Source organism: Pristiophorus japonicus, chromosome 14, assembly GCF_044704955.1.
Source record: "Pristiophorus japonicus isolate sPriJap1 chromosome 14, sPriJap1.hap1, whole genome shotgun sequence".
NCBI lineage: Eukaryota > Metazoa > Chordata > Chondrichthyes > Pristiophoridae > Pristiophorus > Pristiophorus japonicus.
Window position 1 is genome coordinate 67409864 of NC_091990.1, and position 11518 is coordinate 67421381.

An 11518-nucleotide genomic window follows, 5' to 3' on the forward strand; every position below is an offset into this window, starting at 1 on the left:
TATCTTGATGGCCTCTAGTTATGCTCTTCCCCACAAGTGGAAACATTCTCTCTGTATCCACTCTATCTAAATCTTTCATAATTTTAAAGACCTCTATTAGGTCACCCCTCAGCCTTCTATTTTCAAGAGAAAAAACAGCCAGCCTGTTCATCCTTTCCTGATAGGTATACCCTCGCATTTCAGATATCATCCTTGCAAATCTTCTCTGTACCCTCTCCAGTGCCTCTATATCGCTTATACAAGGCAACCAGAACTGTTTCCACAGTACCCCAAATGTGGTCTATCCAAGGTTCGGTACACATTTAGCATAATTTCTCTACTTTTCAATTGTATCCCTCTAGAAATAAACATAAATCATTAATATAACTTGTGAGCAACAGTGGTCCCTGCACTGATCCTTGTGGAACAGCACTACCCACCTTCTGCCCCTGTGAATAGCTGCCCTTTACCCCTACTCTCGGCTTTCTGTCTTGCAGCCAGCTAGCTATCTATCCAATCTGCTACTTGTCCTCAGACTCTGCATGCTCTGAATTATTCATTAGTCTATTATGTGGTATCTAATCGAAGGCCTTTTGGAAATCTAGATATATAAAACATCTACTGTATGACCCTTGTCTACTCTCTCTGTTACCTCTTCAAAGAATTCAATGAGATTGGTCAAGCAAGATTTTCCTTTTTGAAATCCATTTGACTATTCATTATTGTGTTTTTGGTTTCAAACTTCCTTTTAGATGAACTGACAAGAGGAGATTAATTCATTCCATGGTTTATACATATTCTAATTAGGCTAGTAGTGTAAATGTTATCATCCAAACTGGTTGGACAAGCCACATTTAGGCATCTGGTATTTTCCTAGATGAGGAATGGTGGTGAAGTTCTTTGATGAGGAATTAAACTGAAAGAGTTACAGATTCGTGTGGCGCCCTGTGATCATTTAATTAATTAAACATTTTCAGATCGTAAATAATTATACACATACACTGAATCAAATGAGTTTCTGCAAATATTTGTCCAGAGTACAGTTTTATTGATGTCTAAAACCATCAAGAAATAACATTTTCTAGTGAGGTTGGTGGAATGATGGTACTTACGAATTAAATTCCAATTCTGTAAATTGTAATGATTAGATTTCAGGATTCCATTCCATCTGATTACAGGATTCCCTTCAGAAATAATTAAAATGGAATTCTGCTTTATGATTGGAGGATCAGGCCCACGTGATCCCAGGTATGCTCTCACACCGCCTGCGTCCCTGGGATCCGTGGTCCATTCCGCTGCCCGCCACAAGGCATCCTCAGACTGCATGTTTCCACAGCCTCGTCACCAGCAGGTAGCTCCGTAATTCTTTCGCTGGTCGGAGGCTGACTCCAGAGGTATGCCTCCGACTGCAATTTGTGGTCCACTTTGTTCTTGCAACCCCTTTAAAATTATACTATTTCGTGTGTATGGTCTCTCCTCATTCTTCCTACCAAACTGTATCACCTCACACTTCTCTGCACTGAATTTCATCTGCCATGTGTCCGCCCATTTCACCTGTCTATATTTGAGAGCTTGCTGTGCACAAATTGGCTGCTATGTTACAACAGTGACTACACTTCTTCAAAAAGTTCTTCGTTGGCTGTAAAGCATTCTGGGATGTCCCGAGGTTGTGAAAGGTGCTATATAAATGCAAGTCTTTCTTTTTGTGTGTCACGCATTGTCCTTCCTGTGTGCAGTACTTCACCTTTGTCCGTATTACTTTTCCAGTTTGGCCCAGTCTCATAGAGAAACACAGAAATCTATAGCGCAGGAGGCCATTCTAGACCATCGTGTCCACACCAGCCGACAAAGAGCCGCACGGCCCTCGGTCAGCAGCCCTGAAGGTTACATGTAAACCTATGAACAATGACGGAAAGGTAAAGAGCATCCAGCCCAACTAGTCGCCCCACACAACTGCGACACCCATTCTACACTCCACCCTAACTGGAGCCTGGGAGAGGCAAATAAACAGATAAAAACCCAGGCCAATTGGGGAAAAATAATTGCGAAAAATTCTCTCCAACCTATCCAGGCGATTGAAACTACTCCAGGAGATCACCCTGGCCGTATTCTATTCCCTGAAGTACTTACATTGTATCTGTGCCAGCCAACAAGAGGTTATCCAGTCTAATCCCACTTAAAAGCTCTAGGTCCATAACGCTGCAGGTTACGGCACTTTAAGTGCCCATCCAAGCACCTTTTAAATGTGGTGAGGGTTTCTGCATGCACCATCCTTCCAGGCAGTAAGTTCCAGACACCCACAACCCTCTGGGTGAAGAAGCCCCCCCCCCCCCTCAAATCCCCTCTAAACCTTCCACCAACCACCTTAAAACTATGCCCCCTCTAACTTGACCCCTCCACCAAGGAACATATTCTATCCAACTCATTCTATAATTTCTGAGCTGCCTCCCTGGTCCCTCCTAGTTTTGAATATCTGCAAATGTGACCAATTTGCACTGGGTTCCTAGCCCAAAGCATTGATGAAAATTAGAAACAGTTGCAGTGCCAACACGGAGCCCTGGGGCATCCCACTCCATACCCCTCCCCACACGCACACAATTCCGGAGAGAAATATCTGCCCTTTTCTTTCCTTATCCATTCCCAAGATTTACCCCGAATCCTCACAGCTTTGAGCTTTATGAACAGTCTTTTATGTGAAACTTTGTCAAATCTCTTCTGGAAGTCAAGTTACATCACGTCACAAGGACCACCATTGTCACTTCTAAGATATCACGGAGGTCAGTCGGACAGGATCTTTCCTTCTGGATCCCTACCGACTGTGATTTGATAAATGATGTTCTTTAACTTGTTCTTGGGATGTGGGCGACACTGGCAAGGCAGCATTTATTGCCCATCCATGTTGCCCTGAGATCATCAAGGGCCAAGTGCACAGTACAAGACTAGAGTCACATGTAGGCCCGACCAAGGCAAGTTCCCTTGTCTGAAGGACATTAGTGAACCAGTTGAGTTTTTACAACAAAACATTAGGTTCATGATGGTTTTTACTGGTGCCAGCCCACAAATCACCAGTTTCACAACTTGGCATCGTGGGATTTGAACCCAAAACTCTGGGTTACTCATCCAGTACCAGAACCAACCATGAAGTGCCCTGGAGTACTGCAGACATGCCTAGTTGAAGTATTGAGTCTGCAAGACAGCGTTCATTTGGCCCCCAAACTTCATCTGGGAGCCCCCTTGATCGGAGACCAGTTCCCCTTCCTGCCAAGAGGAGCATCACAAGTTGGTCATTAGACAACTGGCAAAGTGAGGGTTTGAGGCTTCAGTAGGCAGACAGCAGATAGCACAATCTCATCAGCAGCATAGGAACAGGAGCCATTCAACCACGAGAGCCTGTTTTATTAGATCAGCAAGTAATAATGAAGGCAAATGGCATGCTGGCCTTTATTGCCAGGTGATTGGAGTAGAAGAGTAAGAAAGTCTTGTGGCAATTGTACAGGGCCTTGGTGAGACCACACCAGGAGTACTGTGCACAGTTTGAGTCTCCTTATCTAAGGAAGGATATACTTGCCTTGGAGGCGGTGCAATGGAGGTTCACTAGACTGATTCCTGGGAAGAGAGGGTTATCCTATGATGAGAGATTGCGTAGAATGGGCTGGAGGTGATCTCATTGAAACATAGAAGATTCTGAAGGGGATTGACAGGGTAGATGCTGAGGGGTTGTTTCCCCCGGGCTGGGGAGTCGAGAACCAGGGGGCACAGTGTCAGGATAAGGGAAGGCCATTTAAGACAGAGATGAGGAGGAATTTCTTCATTCGGAGGGCTGTGAATCTTTGGAATTCTCTGCCCCAGAGGGCTGTGGATGCTGAGTATTTGAGTATATTCAAGGCTAAGATAGATAGATTTTTGGACTTTAAAGGAATCAAGGGATATGGGGATCGGGCGGGAAAGTGGAATTGCGGTCGATGATCAGTGTAAGAAATCGTGGATTGTAAAAAATAGTCTTATTTCCTAGCTCATGAATGAGATATGAAGGGTAATTAGTGGGATGTGTAAAATGGAGAAGTGAGAGGGGAAATGATTGAGGGTGCAAGACAGAAACAGGAGAATTACACCACCAAATGGAATTTTCGAAACATTCTGGTGAAAGTCAGGAAAGTCTTGTTACGAATAGTAAAGTGATAGCTTTCTCTTAGAGACATTTGTGTCCCTGCCTATTATGAACTTTTTAACAAAATTTAATTTGATAGCCTGGCCACTACCCAAGACATCGGGACCAATGCAGTGGGAGATGAATTAAGATCAAAAGATTGTAATTGTCTGGCGATAAGGTCACCCGAAAGCCCGAGAATGGCTTGTATCGGATGGCACGTGTGGCATGAGATACCGGTATGAGCCTGCAAATGAATTTGTACTGAAGAACGGGTCTCAGACATGCTCAGTTACTTGACAACAGCAAGATGATGAAATAGTTAATGTGGCTCAGGGGACTGAAACAACTTTTAAAGCATTGACACATACTCCATCGAGAAACTTTCCAATTAATGAAACAATCAGGATAGAATTAAACACACTGTTGGAGGGATTGAAAGTGAAGTTGAAGTGAGAGTTACATGGAATTTGAATTGGGACCACTGAAGTCTAGGGAGAATTAAATTTTGCAACAATCATCCACAAGATGGATATGAGTAAAAGTGAGATCTGGAGAATCCTTTCAGTCCATGACTTGTTGATTAGATGTTAAACTGTAGTGTCGCTTAAAATGATTGTAAGACCGAATGTAACTGTGACTATAATTATTGTGTTTAAGGAACAGAGTGTAGGAAAAGCCAGTATGAATCCAGTAAGAGGTGGTGCCTCCTGTGTCACTACTACCACAACAACCATGTTCTACAGGTCTAACAGGGTCTGTCCCATTCATAGCCCCAGTGTCTCCTCATACTACATCTGTTTTGGAGCAAAACAACTTGAGAATAGATGTTGAAGCATAGGGGACTGCTCACATTGATGGGATATTGGGCTTAATATATCAGCACACCCTTAGGTTTGTATTATTTCACATGCTCTGGTAGTTCTCCAACTTGTAATGCTAGTACATGTATCAATACACTATGTGTTGTAAGACTTTGATGCATAAGCCAATTGTGTACTCATGTCTACGACTAACCAGCACTAAAATGATTAATTGAGCACAGCGAAAGAGAAGATCCAAAGCAATATAGAGAAGACCCCAGGCAGGGTAAAATCAGGAAAGGTAGAAGAAAGAGAGGAGACCCCAGGCAGGGTAAAATCAGGAAAGATAGAAGAAAGAGGAGACCCCAGGCGGGGCAGAATTGGAACACCGCAACAGTGAAATGAACTGGAGTAAGAGGTCGGAGGTTGCTCCTCCCCCTCAAAAGGAATGGACTGCCAGAAAGGGGAAATCTTCATTTCTGCGTCTCCCCAACCCCCAAGCTGAGAAAGCAATAAGGGACCACAAGTGGTGGGAAGTAGCTTATAATTCCAGCCAGCATCCCTGAGCACGAATGGTATCAGCGGGATTAATTAGAACGAGCTAGATTAGTCAAAAGGCGATTGTGAGAAGTCAGTAAGGTAGGGAGATGTAAGAAATAGTCTTATACAAGTTCCCTAGCTCAGCAGTTTGCCTAATTTTAATGACACTGAAGGATTCCAATCACATCAGATAAGGAATTGTACAAACAGCTGAGTTACAAGGGCATAACGCAAAACAGACCTTGACAGGTAGTATAGCGAGGAACCTTGAGATAATAAAACTGTCCAAGGGAAGGTGTGATCTCATGGGAAGGGGAGGGTTTTTCACCTAAAAGTTGAGACAAAGAATTCAACATATCATAGGTTAAATGGTACTGTCTATTATTTTACCCCAGGCCCACCCCAAAAAGAGAATAAAGAGATATCTTTTTAGCACAGACAGTGCAGAGAAGAGAGGTTCGTGCCACTAGCTATCTGACCGATCAGGACTAATACCAGCTGGTAGTCTACGATGTCTATCCCGATTGTATGTTAAGTTTGACTATATTTGAACTACCGTTCCCTTAATAAAATGCCTTGACTCCTGCGACCCTTTGGGTAATGTGTGTGTGATTCGTGATCCAAATTTTACAACAGCTATGATCTTATTGAATGGCGGAGCAGGCTCGAGGCGCTAAATTTGGCCATCTTTAATGCATATCCCTTGATACACTTGCATAACAAAAATCTATCAACCGCAATCTAATTTTAAGATTGTGCCTCTTGTTCTGGACTCCCCACCAGAGGAAAGAGTTTCTCTCTATCTATCCCATCATCTACTATCACCATTTTAAACACCTCGATCATCACCCCTGAATCTTCCATACACAAGCCATCAGCTGGAGGTGTGCAGCTCCCGCAGAGGTTGCTCGGCTCTCGGCCATAGCACCCCTGGATATACAGATGTGTGCTATCAAACCGGACATTAGCAGCTGTCAGCAAGTCTCAGACATTTTACATGTCAAACATCGGCCTTCAGTATGCTGGAAGGGCGAACTGGATATTCTAGGCATCAAACAACAACTTATATTTATATAGCACCTTTAATGTGGCAAAATGTCCCAAGGTGTTATAAGACAAAACAAATAAATTTGACACTGAGCCACATAAGAAGAAATTATGACAGATGCCCAAAACCTTGGTCAAAGAGATAGGTTTTAAGGAGTGTTTTAAAGGAGGAAAGAGAGGTGGAGAGGTTTAGGGAGGGAGTTCCAGAGCTTAGGGCCCAGATACTGGAAGGTAGGGCCACCAATGGATGAGAATTTTGAAATTGAGACGTTGCTTAACCAGGAGCCAATGTCGGTGAGCGATCACAGGGGTGATGGGTGAGCGGCATCTGCACAGCCCCCAGCCTGCGAGCACCATCGGAGCAGGCCGGGGAGCGGAAGGAGAGCGTGGAGGCGTACCACTCCAGGGAGCAGCACGTGCTGGAGCAGGAGAGCAACGGCAGTGAAAAGGGACGTCACCAAGATCCAGGTCTGTGATTGGAGCGTGGGCAGGTACAGCAGGAGCAGCGAGGTCGGGGCGAAGGAACGGCGAGACATTGTAAAGGGATGTGATCGGGGCCCAGAAGAGGCGAGGGCCCAGGGGCAGCACGGGCCAGCCCACACTACGATATGTGTGCGTACTAGGTCCGTGCAGCAGAGCAGGTCTCCAGTCGTCTTGGTTAACCCTTGCTACTGGACCAAGACCTAGCTCTGTCAAGCCTGTGTGGCGGCTAGTGTGCAACGACCAGCCACGTTAAAAAATCCACGCACAGGCATCTTCCACCCTCAAGATTTCCACACTTCAAGATTTAGTTCAGCTGTGGAATTTTAGGTTCATCATTAAAACACCTGTGAACTTTTTGACATGGAAGCAAGTCATCCTCGACTCGAGGGACTGCCTATGGTGATGACTTGGTGTGAGTTAGGACACGGGCTGCCGAGTTTTGGATCTCCTCTGGTTTGCGTAGGGTAGAATGTGGGTGGCCAGCAAGGAGTGCGTTGGAGTAGTCGAGTCTAGAGGTAACAACGGCATGGTTGAAAGCTCCAGTAGACCCCAGCATCCATAGCCCTATGGGAGCGAGTTCCAGATGGCTCGGTTTCCCCCATCGAGCGGAGGCCAGTGGAAGGTCTGTAACACCACGGGGCTCGGATCTGTCCAGCTGACGTTTTAAACTGCCCCCTGGCTCCAGGTGCTCTGCAGTGGCTCAGCTTTATTCCCCTTTAGTTTAGCTCTCAAACTCGGTGTATTCATCACCAATGGCTGAATCCGAGCCTTCTCGTGAGGAAAGAGACGAGTGCACGAGGGTGACTCCCCTCCAGAGGGCTAAGTGACCGATTGCTGGAGTACACCATCTCCCGACCTGTATTCGTTCCCCCTTCTACAGCAGGAGCTCAGTGGAGGAATTGCAAGTAGGAAAAGTGGCAGGTAGGGGATTAACAGAGCGACAGCGTTTGAACACTGGGCAGCAGCAGTTAGGAAACTCTGGGTACGTACTTGTTTACTATCTCCAAGTCTCTGTAATCCTTCTTCAGCATGGTTGGTGACAGATCATCCAGCTGGCTGGGAAATTCTGCAAACAGGAAAAAGAACATTTAAATGTAATGAATTTAGGACTTCATAGAATCATACAGCACACAGGGAGGCCATTTGGCTCATCGAGCTTGTGCCAGCTCTTTGAAAGAGCTTTCCAATTGGTGCCACTCCCCTATTCTTTCTCCATGGCCCTGCAATTGTTTTATTTAAGTATTGATCCAGTTCCCTTTCGAAAATTACTATTGAATCCGCTTCCACCACCCTTTCAGGCAGTGCATTCGGGTTTTTTTTCAAAATTATATTCCCTTCCTTTCCTGCAACACTGACTCTTGCTGGGGTACAGCTCCACTCACTGGCAGCACTGACTGTGTCTACACATGTCCACTCCTTGTGGGGAGGGAGCCAAGCCCAGGCCCGTCCCATCCCACCACCAGTCTCACCTGCTCTTCCCACTGGGGTCACTGGGCAATGATCAGGAGTTGGAACTGGGCCCGGTGTCCTCCATCGAGCAGAGGTCAGTGAAAGGTCTCCAACTCCACTGGGCTTGGACCGGTCAGATGGGGTTTTAAACTGCCTGCTGGCTCCTGGCGATCTGCAGTGGTCAGCTTTATCCCCCAGTTAGTTCAGTGTCAGCTGTGGCTCAGTGCGTAGCACACTCACCTCCGAGTTAGAAGGTTGTGGGTTCATGTCCCAGCACATAAATCCAGGCTGACACTCCCAGTGCAGTGCTGAGGGAGCGCCGCACTGTCGGAGGTGCTGTCTTTCGGATGAGACGTTAAAGCCCTCTAATCTAAGTTGGACGTAAAAGATCGCATGGCACTATTTTAAAGAACAGGGGAATTTTCCCCGGTGTCCTGGGGCCAATATTTATCCCTCAATCAACATAATTAAAACACACTATCTGGTCAATATCATACTGCTATTTGTGGGAGCTTGCTGCCACGTTACAACAGTGTCTACACTTCAAAAGTACTTAATTGGCTGTAAAGCGCTTTGGGACATCCGGTGGTGGTGAAAGGCGCTATATAAATGCAATTTTTTTTTATAGGCAGCAGCAGGAGCCCCGCTTGGCCCAAGCCCAGTCGGTACGTACCTTGAGATTTCCTGGAGACAGCGGCATAACCGCGCGCGGCCTGCACCCACCCGGCACCTGCAAGGCAAACACAGCGAGTGCTCAGCGAGGCCCTGGCTTCCCACCGCCCGGCCCCGGGTTACCCTCACCCCCCGGCCCTGGGTTACCCTCACCCCCCCCAGCCCCAGGTTACCCTCACCACTCGGGTTACCCTCAGCGCCCAGCCCCGGGTTACCTTCACCGCCCAGCCCCGGGTTACCCTCACCCCCCAGTCCCAGGTTACCCTCACCCCCCCGGGTTACCCTCACCGCTCGGGTTACCCTCAACGCCCAGCCCTGGGTTACCCTCACCCCCCCCCAGCCCCGGGTTACCCTCACCCCCCCGGGTTACCCTCACCCCCCGGGTTACCCTCAGCGCCCAGCCCCGGGTTACCTTCACCGCCCAGCCCCGGGTTACCCTCACCCCCCAGTCCCAGGTTACCCTCACCCCCCAGTCCCAGGTTACCCTCACCCCCCCCGGCCCCGGGTTACCCTCACCCCCCGGGTTACCCTCACCCCCCAGCCCCACACTCCTCACCTCGCCCCTGGGTCACCCCCCACTACCCTGGGTTGCCCCAGCCCGGCCCGGGACCCTGCGGGGAGGCCCCACACCCGCCCCTGAGGCTGGGTGGCCGCTACAGCCCCTCACGGCTGAGCCCCGCACTCCCGGCCCGGCCGGCCCTGCCCCGGGTGCCCCACACTCTCCCCCCGAGGCCCTAGGCCGTGTCTGGGTCCCGCTCCCGGCCGCCTCTCACTCACCAAGCCGGGACCCAGGCCGGGGTGCGGCCGCCCAGCAGTGCAACGAGCGGGCGGCCCAGCCCCCGGAGAGGATCAGGCTGCGATCCCCGGGCCCCAGTAGCGCGCACACCGCCTTCCGCAGCATCGCCCAGCACTCACTGCCCGGGGCCCGTCACCGCACGGCAACCGTCCCCATAGCAACCCACATCCCATAATACCCAACCACACATCCCATAGTAACCCAGGCCCACACAACAACAACTGGTATTTATATAGCGTCTTTAACATCTCAAGGCACTTCACAGAAGTGTTAGAGACAAAACAGATATATTTGACACCGAGCCAGATAAGAAGAAATTAGCGCAGGTGACCCTTGGTCAAAAAGGTAGGTTTTAAGGAGCGTTTTAAAGGAGGAGAGAGGTAGAGAGGCGGCGAGGTTTAGGAAGGGAGTTCCAGAGCTTGGGGCCCAGGCAACAGAAGGCACGGCCACCAATGGTTGAACGATTATAATCAGGGATGCTCAGGAGGGCAGAATTAGAGGAACGCAGACATCTCGGGAGGTTGTGAGGCTGGAAGAGTTTACAGAGATAGGGAGGGGCGAGGCCATGGAGGGATTTGTAAACCAGGATGAGAATTTTGAAATCGAGGCGTTGTTTAACCGGGAACCAATGTAGGTCAGCGAGCCCAGTGGTGATGGATGAGCTTTCGTATGCCTCAGTAAATACGTCGACTATGTCCTGGAGTTCAGCCTCTGAATGTGCGCAGACGCAGGTATCGTCCGCGTACTGTAGCTCGACAACAGAGGTTGGGGTGGTCTTGGACCTGGCCTGGAGATGGCGAAGGTTGAACAGCTCCCTGATAAAGTGCAACATCCCTGTCATGTATCCTACATGTTTACTGCTGGCACCATTATATATGATGTACCACCAGAGGGCACTGCAGTGGGAGACCTGTAGGTTACCTGTACAGGTGTGCCAGGCCGAGTATAAAAGACAAGCCACCATATGTGATCCTCACTCTGGAGTTACCAATAAAGGACTAAGGTCATTACAGTTCAAGTACAATACATTGCCTCGTGGAGTCATTATCAGAGCATCCAAAGACATAACAATTGGCAACGAGATTACAGACCTTCACGCAAAAATGGCTAACCTTGGTATGTTGCAGCAGTTCGCCGATGGTGATGATTGGAACGCCTTTGTGGAGAGGCTCGTCCGTTTCTTCACAGCAAACTACCTGGCAGGCGACAATCCGGCTACACTGGCTGATAAGCGCAGAGCTATCCTGCTAACCGGTTGTGGGCCCACCGTCTATGGCCTCGTCAGGGACTTGCTGGCACCAGCAAAGACAATGACTAAGACGTACGAGGAGCTTGTAACGCTGATTCAAGAACAACTCAAGCCCAAAGAGAGCATCATCACAGCCAGACACCGGTTTCATACCCACCGGCAGCCCGAAGACCAGGAAATCGCAAAATATGCTGCAGACCTCAGGAAGCTGGTGGCACCGTGTGATTTCGGCAACCACCTCACCGAAACGCTGTGGGACATTTTTGTCATCGGAATCGGCCACGAGGGCCTTCTTCATAAGCTACTGTCTGCAGATACCACAGTCACACTGCAGAAGGCTATCTCTGTGAGCC

At 48.6% G+C, this 11518-nt stretch overlaps 1 protein-coding gene across 2 annotated transcripts in view; it reads right to left on the reverse strand.

Moving 5' to 3' along the window:
- The window catches only part of mrps15 (mitochondrial ribosomal protein S15), a 68748-nt gene extending 58674 nt beyond the window's left edge, over positions 1–10074 (reverse strand). For both annotated transcript variants that reach the window (XM_070898521.1, XM_070898522.1), the window contains exons 1-3: positions 9898–10074; positions 9122–9178; positions 7990–8065 (exon numbers count right to left, since the gene is read on the reverse strand). In XM_070898521.1, coding sequence (XP_070754622.1) covers positions 7990–8065; positions 9122–9178; positions 9898–10021 — 257 coding nt within the window. In that variant the 5' untranslated portion in view covers positions 10022–10074. The remainder of the gene's footprint in view (positions 1–7989; positions 8066–9121; positions 9179–9897) is intronic.
- Between the last annotated feature and the right edge of the window lie 1444 nt (positions 10075–11518).